Source organism: Barbus barbus (genome assembly GCF_936440315.1).
Source record: "Barbus barbus genome assembly, chromosome: 15".
NCBI classification, from domain to species: Eukaryota; Metazoa; Chordata; class Actinopteri; order Cypriniformes; family Cyprinidae; genus Barbus; species Barbus barbus.
The window spans coordinates 31,499,555-31,511,704 of record NC_136743.1 but is presented as its reverse complement, the minus strand read 5'-3'; the positions used below and the strand labels follow the sequence as shown (position 1 = coordinate 31,511,704).

The window sequence follows — 12,150 nt, the reverse complement described above, 5'->3', positions numbered from 1 at the left end:
ACACCTGAAGCTGGTTTAGCTGGTTAGCCAGGCAAGTGTAGTTTAGTTTGCACCAATCCTGGGTTTTAGGTACCATGAAAGTATCTTGTCTTTTAGCTGCGTTCATCACCAGAGTAACTTACTCTGCTCCGGGGCAGGTTATGTTCTGAGTTAGAGATCTCAGACTGAAATTGGACCAATCAGATGTGAGCAAAGTGACACGTCTGACACAAAGAAGTCACTCCCCCAGTTTCTCTTGGCCCTAATTAAAGGTCACTACAAACAATTGTCTGGCCAAAATCAAAAATATTGTTATATGATTTATATTATTATTAATCCATTACAGGCAATTTTAGTTTAACAGTTATTATAAATAATTTATTTTAAATGAATGTTAATATATACAGATCATATATAATATATAATACGCTTTAAAAATGACTACGTGACCTTACATATTCAAGTTTCTATCACTGTATATTTCCAACTATATAAACTAACTTATTTAATTTGTGACTGCAGTGATAGAGCAAGGTAATTTGTTTATTTCTCCTCTTTCATGAACAAGTACTTTCTTCATTGTAAATGCATTTAAATTCATCATATTCGTCAATCTCTTAAGCTTTGGCAAAACCTTTAACCAAGGCTCGTGATTGGCTGTTAGCTGGTGATGTCACACATTCATGTGCACCTGCTCCTCAACAGGATCAAAGCCTGAGCTGACAGAGATCAGCATCATGGTACCAGTAAAGCCAGATTAGAGTGGTTTGGTTTTGTCAACTCAAGACTAATCCTGTAACTCTGAGTTTGATCATCTACCATCATGATACAGGCCCCTGGACCTGGTATTAAGATGATCTGATCACAAGAGGTCAGCTGCAACGCTTTGAGTTAGGATTGTGTTATTTCAGGGAGTTTATGCCATTACATGAAGTATGGTTTAGATCATTTTAGCCCACATGAAGATGATGTCAATAAATCTGAATATCCAAAATAAGTGATAATATCCTAACTATTCCAGCAATAATTTATTTAGTATAAATATCAGGAGCTCAGCAGTGCATGAACTCTCTATTAGCCTTTGCTACGGTACAATCAAAACATGCATAACTGGAAACTAGCGGAGATGACATATTTGAAAACTGATGATTTTTTGCATTAAAAAAATCAATGAGCAATCATTGATAAATTCTAAGAATTTGTAATACATAAGCTCTTATAGTTTACTAATATGAATAATAACATAAAGGAGGGTGTGAAAAAATGCTGTCTTACAATTTAACACATTTGACTTTGTAACCTTGTAAATTTGTGAATATTATTCAGTTTTTTAAAACAAAAAATCTGGACATAAAAAAAAAAAGTTGAACTGACTACTGATTTTCTTCATTTAGAAACGAAAACGTTACAGTGACGTCTTTTATTTTGCCTCGCGGAAGGGCTCTGACGTCATTACGCAGGCGCCGGGCTCCTCCCTCTGCTGCTGTCCGACAGAGAAGAGGTTTTGTTTGGAGATATTCGGTGTTTAAGGTGTGTTAAACATCCGTTTTAGCCTAAAGTTATTTTGAACTAATGCATTGCACATGGTACTAATTTAGCGTTGGTTGTTATTGTAAAATTAATGTATTCCACGTGATAATGCAATGCTTTGTGTGGTCTCGTGTAAATGGCGCCAGAATGTGCGAGGCTATTTATTAATTATTTATTATTTATTATTGTGTAAGGCGAGTCCATTCAGAGGGATTTACTTTGCTCTTTATTTCTCTCTATGAAGTATTTCAGTCTTAAACGTGACACAGAAGTGTTTGAGGAAAGTAGAAGATGGAGTTTATTATTAAAGAGGAGCCTGAAGACCCCTGCAGAGTCAAAGATGAACTAATTGAGCAACAAATAGGTTGGTTTTCAAAACAATGCCATTCAGTTTGGTTATTATTTCTCATAATGTGTCTTAGGCCAGAAAAAGAGCAATGATTGTTTAATGCACATGATGTAATATGGAAGGAAACATAGTAAATGCATGCATTTGCAGGTTATTTGGAATACAGTATATATATATATATATATATATATATATATATATATGTGTGTGTGTGTGTGTTTAAATTAGGGCTGAGCAATATGGCCAGAAAATGAAATGCCTACTACATCCTGCCCAATGTTGTGCCATGAAACAATGCTCATATTAAAGGCTCTGAGATCAAAAAACATGAATGTAAACGTGTAGTCTATGCCAAGGGCGTAGTTTTGGTTTGAACATGGGGGGGGGGGGGGGGGGGGGGGGTGATGTTGTTCCCTCAACATAGCATCTTAAGGCCACAACATAAGGATGTCGTTATCTTGACAAAATTATCTTGTGTCCACGACATATAATATCACCTTCCCACGAGTTAATATGTCATGGCCACGACAAAATTAAATGAACCAAACATGTCCCCTCCTGGTCACCGTAGCTCACAAATACAAATTTTTTTTTTTTTTGGCATGTTTATTAAATATTGTGATTTGATTTATTGTCCATATTACTAATTTGACAGAAGAAAAAAAATACAGTTTGAAAATATATCTAAAATGACCATAGCAGTAGTGTAGAAGAACTGATGGTGTTAATAATGACTGAATGAACATAAACACACACACACACACAAGTTACTTGGTGTCTTTTACTATCTATTTTTATTTGGGCTTGACTTTTTGACTTTTTTTGGTTCCCCCTTTCTTATTTTTGTCAATTTATTGTTAATTGTAGGCCTGATGGAAGTGAAAGAGGAAAGCAGAGAACTGAATGAAGTTGAGGACAACCACCGTGTCCAGACACCTGAAAATGTTATAGCTGAAGAAAAACCTTTAATTGACTATCAGTCTGAAAATCTTTCACAAGCAGGATGCCTTAAAGATCGCAATAAAAATCATATCAGAAAGAGGCCTTTCACATGCCTTCAGTGTGGAAAGAGCTTCAAGCACAAGGGCCATCTTACTGTCCACACAAAAATACACACCGGAGAGAAGCCTTTTTCATGCCTTCAGTGTGGAACGAGTTTCACTGATAAACTAACTCTTCAGAATCACGTGAAATCTCACTCTGGAGAGAGGTCTTTCCCTTGCCGTCAATGTGAGAAGAGTTTCGATCATAAAGGACACCTTAATGTTCACATGAGGAGTCACACTGGAGATAAGCCCTTCATGTGTCCTGAGTGTGGAAAGAGGTTTATTCATAGAGGACATCTTAACGATCACTTAAGGATTCACACCGGAGAGAAGCCTTTCACATGCTCTCGCTGTGAGAAGTGTTTCACACATCAAGCAAGCCTCTCCTGGCACATGAGAACTCACACGGAAGAAACTCTTAAGCGTTACATGAGATTGCACCCTGAAGAGAATCCTTTCAAATGCCATCAGTGTGGAAAGAGTTTCCTTCATAAAGGACACCTTAATGATCACTTAAGGGTTCATACTGGAGAGAAACCGTTCACATGCCCTCACTGTGGAAAGAGTTTTAGTCATAAAGGATACTTTAATGTTCACGTAAGGATTCACACCGGAGAGAAGCCGTTCACGTGCCATCAGTGTGGAGAGAGCTTCACGCACATAGGAAGCCTGAAGTGGCATATGAGAATTCACACCGAAGGACTTTTCACTTGCAATGAGTGCGGGAAGAGTTTCGCATATAAAAGAGAGCTCCAGATTCACAGAAGAATTCACGCTGAAGAGAACCCTTTAACTTGCCTTCAGTGTGGAAAAAGATTCACATGTAACAAAAAGTTTAAGTGTCACATGAAAACTCACTCTAAAGTCAATCCTTACTCATGCAATCAGTGTGGAAGGTGTTTCAATCAAAAAGGACACCTGAATGATCACATGAGAACTCACACTGCCATCAACCTTGCATGCCATCAAAGCGCGCACAGCTTAATTCAGAAAGCGCACCTTAATGATCATATAAGAATTCACATTGTGAACAGGCCATTCACATGCCATCACTGCAAAAAGAATTTCATTCATAGAGGACACCTTAATGATCACCTGAGAATTCACACCGGAGAGAAACCTTATGCGTGCCAACAGTGTGGAAAGCATTTCACCCATAAAGGAAGCCTTAAGTGGCACATGAGAACTCACGCTGATGAGGAGCTGTTCACATGCCACCTAAGTGAGAAGAAATTTACAAGTAGTGTAGATGTAGAGAGTCCGACAAGAATTCGCTCTGGAGAGAAGCCTTACGCGTGTCCTTTGTGTGAAAAGAGTTTCAGTCGTCAAGCAATCCTGCAGAGTCATGTAGAAACTCACTTTGAAGAGAGTCCTTAAAGGTGCTGGATGTAAAAGCATAACAATAGCATAATATGTTCGCAGATATTTAGGAAACATGCTAATTCACATACTTGTTTCTCTGAAAAACAATGCTATGGTCAATATTACATTGTCAATATCACATACTAGGCGCGTCAATTTTGCAAAAACGCCCCTATATCGCAAAAAAGTTTTTACGCTCGCATGAAGTGGTTTTTCAGGCAATTCGAAAAAGGAATAATTCGTAAAAGTGCAATGGAAATGTTTTTTTCCACTTACAGGTCACATGGTGTATGTAAATTGTCATATGATTATTCTTCAATGTACTATAACCTCCAAGAAACACTTAATACGTGGCCTCTATCAAATATAAGGGTGACTCTGATACGGTCACCGGAGTTGATCTCAGCCACTCTAGTCTATGCTTGTGTTTATATGAGCAGTGCCAGGCATGTTTCTGAAGCAGCTCTCCGTGATGCTTTTGTAAAGATACATGCACACGCCTCCTTCGATTACATATAGCCAAAATCCCATCAAATTCCGTTGCCATGACTTATTGCGAGAGGGAAAAAAAAATGTTTTTGTCGCATAACATCTGTTAATGGAAACACCGTCATTTCGCAATAATTTTTTAGCGACCAAAGTTTTGCGCAAATCTGTAATGAAACGTGCCTACTGCACCTTTAAACATGCCCACAATGTGGAAAGAAACCCCTTTGAACTACACACAACCTTAGGAGAAACCAGGTAATTTTTCTTTACTATTATCACCTTATGAAGGACTTGCTTTTGGCTTTCTCACTGTGGATATAATAACCAATAACATTTTTTTTATGAAGCTCTAAATGGAACTGCTTAGTGGTGACCTATGGTAGATATTTCTTCAGTATTTTCTGTAAAGCTTTGCTCCATTGTATATGAAAAGCTCTGTAAATCAAACTGACTTGACTTACACATTTTTCTTGCATTAAATTCATTTTATTAAATTTGTGCACATACTGATAGAACATGCGATACTGATTTGTATGACTTTAGTGTATCACCGTTTCAGCAAATTTGCATTTTTATAGTTTACATGGAGACAATAACGGTATAGTATTTAACTTGCACTTTTGAAACACATTTTCAGAAATGTGCATTTTCATACCCCCAAAATGCTGTTGTCATGTAAATAAATGACCAAACACATTAAAAAGGTTTCAGGTTTAGTTAAAACTGCGTTGTGTAAAGGCTCCTTTCTTAGTGTTTTCTCCATGTGTAGTTTGTTCCTATGGTTACCAGTTATGATGACCTGTCCTCTCAGTATCCTGTGTGCATTTAAGCCCTCTGTTTAGTTCAGTTCATTGTCCTGTATTGTCTTTCCTAATCTTCGTAAAGCTGAAACTGCCCTCCTGTGCCTTAGTTTGAGTAAATGTTGGATTACCTTCTTGATGTTTATAAATTAAGTTAAATGGCTGACTTTGAGATCCAGCTCTCTTTCTCATCTTCCTTCACCTGCCTTACCATAACAGAACAGAGGATCTAAAGAAGATACATGTATCTTCCAGCCGTTTGCCACCTCATCTCTCGGGATAATCACTCCCTCGAGGACCACACCAGTGAGTTTCTGGAACATAGTATATCATTATTTTTTGACTGGACTTAATGATCATGTTCAACATATAATTCCCCTGTCTGTCAATGGTCATCGAGGGAAGTTGAAGGATTTTGTTGAGCTAGTGCTCAAATGGAGTGGTTCCTTGATGATGATTGCCACTTGCACGCCACAGACACGGAGCCTGAGTCTACACCCATCCTGAAAGCAATGCCCACGCCTGTATAGGGCCTCATACCAGCGGGGAGTTTGATCTTAAAAGCTAGTACACACAGCCGAGTTCATCCTGGAGCTTGAGCCAGATGAGAAAGACAAGTCTGTCCCTGAGTTAATAATAATGTCAGCAGAAGGAGTATCAACATATCTTGATTCTCCTTCATCCTTGCACCCACTGGCTCCGCCTCGGTCCATTGACCCCTCAGTTCTGCTTTGGTCCTCCATGCCTGCATTGTCATCCTGGGCGTTCATTCCTACATTGCCTTGGTTTCTGGCCCACCTGTCTCCATCTCAGTCTTCAGTCCCCCTGGCTCCTCCCTGGTCCACTCATCTAAGGGCTCCACAGTGGGACCTTCAGTCCTTTGTCATCATCAGGGGTTATGTGTCTGCCAGCTCCTCTATGAACTCCTCTGCCAAGGGGAGGCCTAGCCTTCCTTCTCACCCCTTATGTTAGGGGCTTTTATGGAAAACTTTTTATGCATTTTGGCTGTTCATTTACACGACAGCCATGTTTAGAGGGCCGGAAAATGGGTTTCAAAGTGCACGCTTTTGTAAACGATACCTGGCTTGATGCAAGATTCTATCACTTTGTAGAATCCATTCTCCCTAAGCCCCCAAGAGAGTTTTATGCCTGCTCCAAAAACGTGTTCCCATTGACATTACCCTCCACTAATTGGAAAATGTTGTTAATCGATCAACACAGGCTCTGAAAAATGACTTGGCTGTTTGTGAATTTTCATTAAAATTATTCTGAAATAATAAAATTAAATTGTGTAATATGTGTTCTCCAGCTATCGGCTCCCTTCAGTTTAATATACAACCTCACTTTGTCAAAAATAACATCTCCAACAGTAGTTGGAGAATACATGTGATCTGACATTATTCCACCATACAGAATCTTTACAGATACAGCAGTTTGTAGTGGTGTCTGAAACCATAATCTGCAGCACCAGCAGTTTAAGGACAGCAGCAATGCCAGGTCTGCAGTCACTCCAGAAGTGAGGGCGGAGTTATTGGTGTGTTCAGCGCTGTGTAGACTGATCGGTGTATGGCATTTAAGTACCACAGGAGCGATTCGAAAGCATACAGAACCATCTGCTCTCTAATTGCTCTTATGGTACTTTGATGCCAGACACTAATCAGTCTACGCAGTAGTCAAACAAGCCTAGAGACAAAAGAACAAGCATCACAGAGAATCTTGGGAGCAGTCGTGCAGGCAGGTGTGTTGGAGCAAATCTCTGCAGGTAAGTGGCCCTCTGGGAGCAGGACAGGCACCCCTGCCTTGGACACAAATCGCTGAAATTAAAACTGTCTGCTGTTGTCAGGAAGTTTGAGATTGTCTTAGGCTTGCGGTTGCACAAAAGTCAGGATTTTTGGATGCTACCCTTTAATTCATACCTGCAAACTCACAAGAGGTCAAAAAGGTGACAGTTTGAAATATGACCCTTGTAGGGGGGTCTAGGGTTAGAAGAAAATGTTTGAGAATTTAACATGTAAATGAAGTGTTCTGGTGCACTAAAGGAAAAATACAACATGCTTCAAGTAAAAAAAAAGCACATTTATACCACAAACCTTTTGGACAGTGCAACTCTGTTGTCATCTGTGTTCATACTTATCTTTGTTGAGAAAAATGTAATACTTTTAAATATGAAACCAAACCAAGGGTTTTAAAAACCCTTTCACAACATCCAGCCAAGAGAAGAACACTCTCCAGGAAACAGACGTGTCTACAATCAAGAGAAGACTTCACCAGAGCAAATACAGAAGCTTCACCACAAGCTGCAAAGAAGGTCAGATTAGACTTTGCCAGAAAACATCTAAAAAAAAAAAAAAAAAAAGCCAGAGCACTTCTGCAAAAGCATTCTTTGGACGGCTGGAATTAAGATAGACCTGTTCCAGAATGATGGGAAGAAAAAAGTCTGGAGAAGGCTTGAAACAGCTCATGACCAAAGCACACAACATCATCTGTGAAACATGGAGTGGTGTGATCATGAGCTGCATGGCTTCAGTGGCTCTGGGTTACTGCTGTTTAGTGATGATGAGACAGAAGCAGCATTATATTTATTTGTCCAATTACATTTGAGCCCCTGAAAATGGGAGGACTATGTATAGAAATGGTTGCAATTCTTAAGCATTTTATGTTATATTTTTGTTCTACAGTATACCTTGAATTAAAGCTTACTTTTAATGCATTTTTAAAGGTGCAATAGAATGGAAAACTATATTTACCTTGGCATAGTTAAATAATAACAGTTCTGTACATGGAAATGGCATACAGTGAGCCTCAAACACCATTGTTTCCTCCTCCTTTTGTAAATCTCGTGAATAAAAAAAGACCACTGAAAAATAGGCGAAACAGAACATAACACCAACTGTGACGTAACAGTCGGGATCACTACGCCCCCAACATTTGCATATACCCGCTAGTGTTGTCAAAAATATCGATATTTCGATAAATATCGATACTGAAATATCTGAACGGTACCAATATTAATTTCCCGAAGTATGGATACACCGATACTAGCCGAGCTGTCACTCTCACTTCTCTCCAAAGGCGCGTGGACAAGCACCACACGTGACCGCACTCGTCTCCTTCGCTCTGGTTAAATAGCACAAGTGAAGTGAATAGAAAGATGACTGCTCTGGTTGTTAAAGAACACAGCAGGAGCGCTATCTGTAGGGATCTATGATCTCCGCGATGCAGAGAACGCCACGGAATCCAGTCATAAACACGGAATTTACAGTTTAACGCGGAATGTCACGGAATTTGTCAAAGTTTGGATGAATTAATCAAAAGTAGGTCATTACACTTAAATCAAATCACGATATGGACTAGTATCTGTAAATATTAAGCTGTAAAAGTGGATTTAAATATGAATCCTGCCTGTTCTGCGCGTCTCTGTGTGAATGTGCTGCACGTGCGGTTGTGTTTACTAATGTGGCGCTCGCGGTGATTTCAGCGTCTGCCGTCTCAATGAGGACATAAATACATCAACAATATCTCCAGAACTGATCTGAAAGGCACTTTACGAGCATTTTACCATTTAATTTGAGTAAAACTAGCGTCATATCATACACACACAGAACTTTGGAAGTATTCACGGCAACCCGTCAAAATAAAAGTTCGGTTTAACTTAACTATTAAAGACTGTGTGCCAGAAATAGACTATATTACTATTATTTAGTAGAATGTACATAATACTACTACTTACTACTACTGTTAATTTTTTTAAAATAAATAATCACAAAATATTTTAATTTTAATAGTAAATCCCCTTCATTTGCCAAAAATGTAAATGTTTAATTTGCATTAATTCAAATATAAATTAATTAAAATTGTTTTATGCCTTCATCTGATATCCAGTAAAATTTAAATACACAACACAGAATTTCTGAGGAGGAAAACACATTTCATAAGGCTACTGTAAGAATAAATAAAAATTGTTTGTATGCATTCAAATGCTAAAACACAGAATTTGGTAACAATAAAACATAAGGTGAGAAAAAAATAAAACATTTCATACGGCCCTAAACGTGTCATTTTTGTTACACTTTTAATAAATTAAATGTTAAATTGTATAATTTTCATGATTTTAATGAATTAGACATGCTTTTAGATTAATAGCATTTAATTTGACCATTTAAAAAAAAGAATCCAGAAAAATTCAAACAGAAAAAAACGGAATCCAGAAAAATTAAAATGGTTTGAATGTAGAAAAAAATAAAACGGAATTTGGGGAAAAATAAAACTGATTTCATAGGGTCCTATATCTGGAAATATTTTGGTTATGAAGCAAATGAGAATATCAACAAATAGAACTTTGGATTTTAATTAGTACATGTATTAGTAAACGTTAGTTTCAATTAACATTTAACTAAGATTAATAAAAGATTAATAAATAAATCAACAAATGCAGTACCTCAAGACATTTTTTTGTTCATGTAAAATATACCGCATGTTCTCGACTTGTTACATTTATCTTTAATATTAATATTAAAGGCAGTTTTAATATTGTGGCAGTTTTTTTCACCGTGGTATCGAAAATGGTATCGAGTATCGATATTTTTCAAGGTATCGTATCGAAGTTAGAAATTCCAGTATCGTGACAACACTAATACCCGCCCATGTTCTATGCCAGCCCCCACCGAACCATCAGATGTTCTGCAGATATTGTGAAGAAACAAGTGCGGACAACAGCGAAAATGGCAGACCATGGAAATAAATGTTATGTTCCAAGCTGTGCAGGGGATGTGAAGTGCAGGGATGGGTTGGTGTCTGTATTCAGAAAGGCACGGAAAGCAAATAACGCGAGCCACTAAAGGGACATGGTAGCAGTAGTATTACATTACAGAGTACATACTATATCACTTACCATATAAACAGTAAGGAGAGATGGCCGAGGATGATGATGAATGATTTACAGATCCTGAGCACCACTGACAAGCATCTGATCTTGTGAAATGTGTGGTAAGTGCTGTCGCTCCATAGTATAAACAGAGTTCGTGGGATTGTGTATCTTGAAAGTGAAACTATAAAGCGATTGACCGATCGCTCAAAAGCAGTTTCAATGGCCCATGTATTAATAACGACTCCCTGATGACCGCATTTTATATACAGTATAATTACCCGCCGATATAACTGTGAGAGAAAGTATTGGAGTATATATTTTCCTCCCTGTGTTTCCTTCTTGCTGTGAGCTACTGAAATTAGCCGCACTGTGAAACAGCCAATCAGAGCAGACCTCATTATTATTCATGCCCCTTCCAAATAAGCCAATAACAGACCATTTCATTCTAGTGAGAAAACCTAGTGTTGTAAATGGACATGTAAAACCACTTCTGGAGATTTTTTTGTCCTTACCTAAGCCATATACCATCTATGTAGATATCAGAGAACAATTTTAAAATACTGTATCAATGCATTCTATGGCACCTTTAAGTCTTATTTTATCATAACAAAGTGGTTATAATATTTTAATTTTAATAGTAAATCCCCTTCATTTGCCAAAAATGTAAATGTTTAATTTGCATTAATTCAAATATAAATTAATTAAAATTGTTTTATGCCTTCATCTGATATCCAGTAAAATTTAAATACACAACACAGAATTTCTGAGGAGGAAAACACATTTCATAAGGCTACTGTAAGAATAAATAAAAATTGTTTGTATGCATTCAAATGCTAAAACAGTTTATCTAACTGTGATTTGTTCACTCGTATTTTTAAATTAGTCTTCCCATTTACAAAATTATATTGTCCATTCAGACTCATTCACAAAGAACACACGAGGCAGGATTTCACACACTCACAGCTTACTATAAACAGTCATATCCAATCATATCGCGATGAGGCGTCTTCTGACGTGACTTTCCCCCATTCATTCTCAATTACCCCCCACCAAACTCAGAGCATGCTTTAGGGTCTGTTTAAACTCAATGGGCTCAGGGGAGGCAAGAGAGACATGGACTCCCGCCATAACTTTACCTGCTGGTGTCACTGTTGGACAGTGTTTCTTTAAAAAAAAAAAAAAAAAGTAATTTATACACTTTCTAATGTTATATTTTGTAACATTGGCGTTGTTTTATTTTTGTACAACGAATTCTTGTCCAATTTTTTGAGAAGACACTGCCTCCCTTGCCTCCTCGGAGGAAACACCCCTGATATGACTTTATGACTTTTGGAAAACAGGTATTCTTTCAGTGTCCAAAATATTGTATGTCTTTTGCAAATGTACAAGGCTGCGAGCTTTAGTGAGGGAAACGACTACAATCCCATGAAGCATTGCAAATGACAATCAAATAAAAAATGACAGAGGAATATAAAACTCTTAATTTAAGTTGTATGTTTAAAAACCAACATTATTCCAAGTTTATTGCAAAATATGCAAATATATACAAATATGTAAGCATTTTGAGAGTGTAGGGAGACGAACTTGATTACATTTGCTGGCTTCATAAGAGTGGGTGGAGCATAAGTTATTATTTGGTGCACATTGCTTGCTGCAACTCTCTGATTGGTGGAATTTGCTTTGCAGCAGTATGGGTACTGTAGTTTTTCACCACAAGTTCTGCTATTA

At 37.7% G+C, this 12,150-nt stretch overlaps 1 protein-coding gene across 2 annotated transcripts; it reads left to right on the top strand.

The window, feature by feature from the left end:
* The first annotated feature begins 1,435 nt into the window (after positions 1-1,435).
* On the top strand, positions 1,436-6,826 carry LOC306881387 (uncharacterized protein). 2 transcript variants are annotated; one of them, XR_013785148.1, is made up of 4 exons: positions 1,436-1,509; positions 1,754-1,873; positions 2,726-5,430; positions 6,033-6,826. XR_013785148.1 is itself a non-coding variant. In XM_079435476.1 (3 exons), the coding sequence occupies exons 2-3, from the start codon at positions 1,801-1,803 to the stop codon at positions 4,279-4,281; spliced, it is 1,629 nt and encodes a 542-aa protein (XP_079291602.1). In that variant the 5' UTR covers positions 1,438-1,509; positions 1,754-1,800; the 3' UTR covers positions 4,282-5,468. The 2 variants fall into 2 exon arrangements, 1 of the variants encoding a protein (XP_079291602.1); XM_079435476.1 differs by lacking the exon at positions 6,033-6,826 and having other exon boundaries at positions 1,438-1,509; positions 2,726-5,468.
* The last annotated feature ends 5,324 nt before the right edge of the window (positions 6,827-12,150 follow it).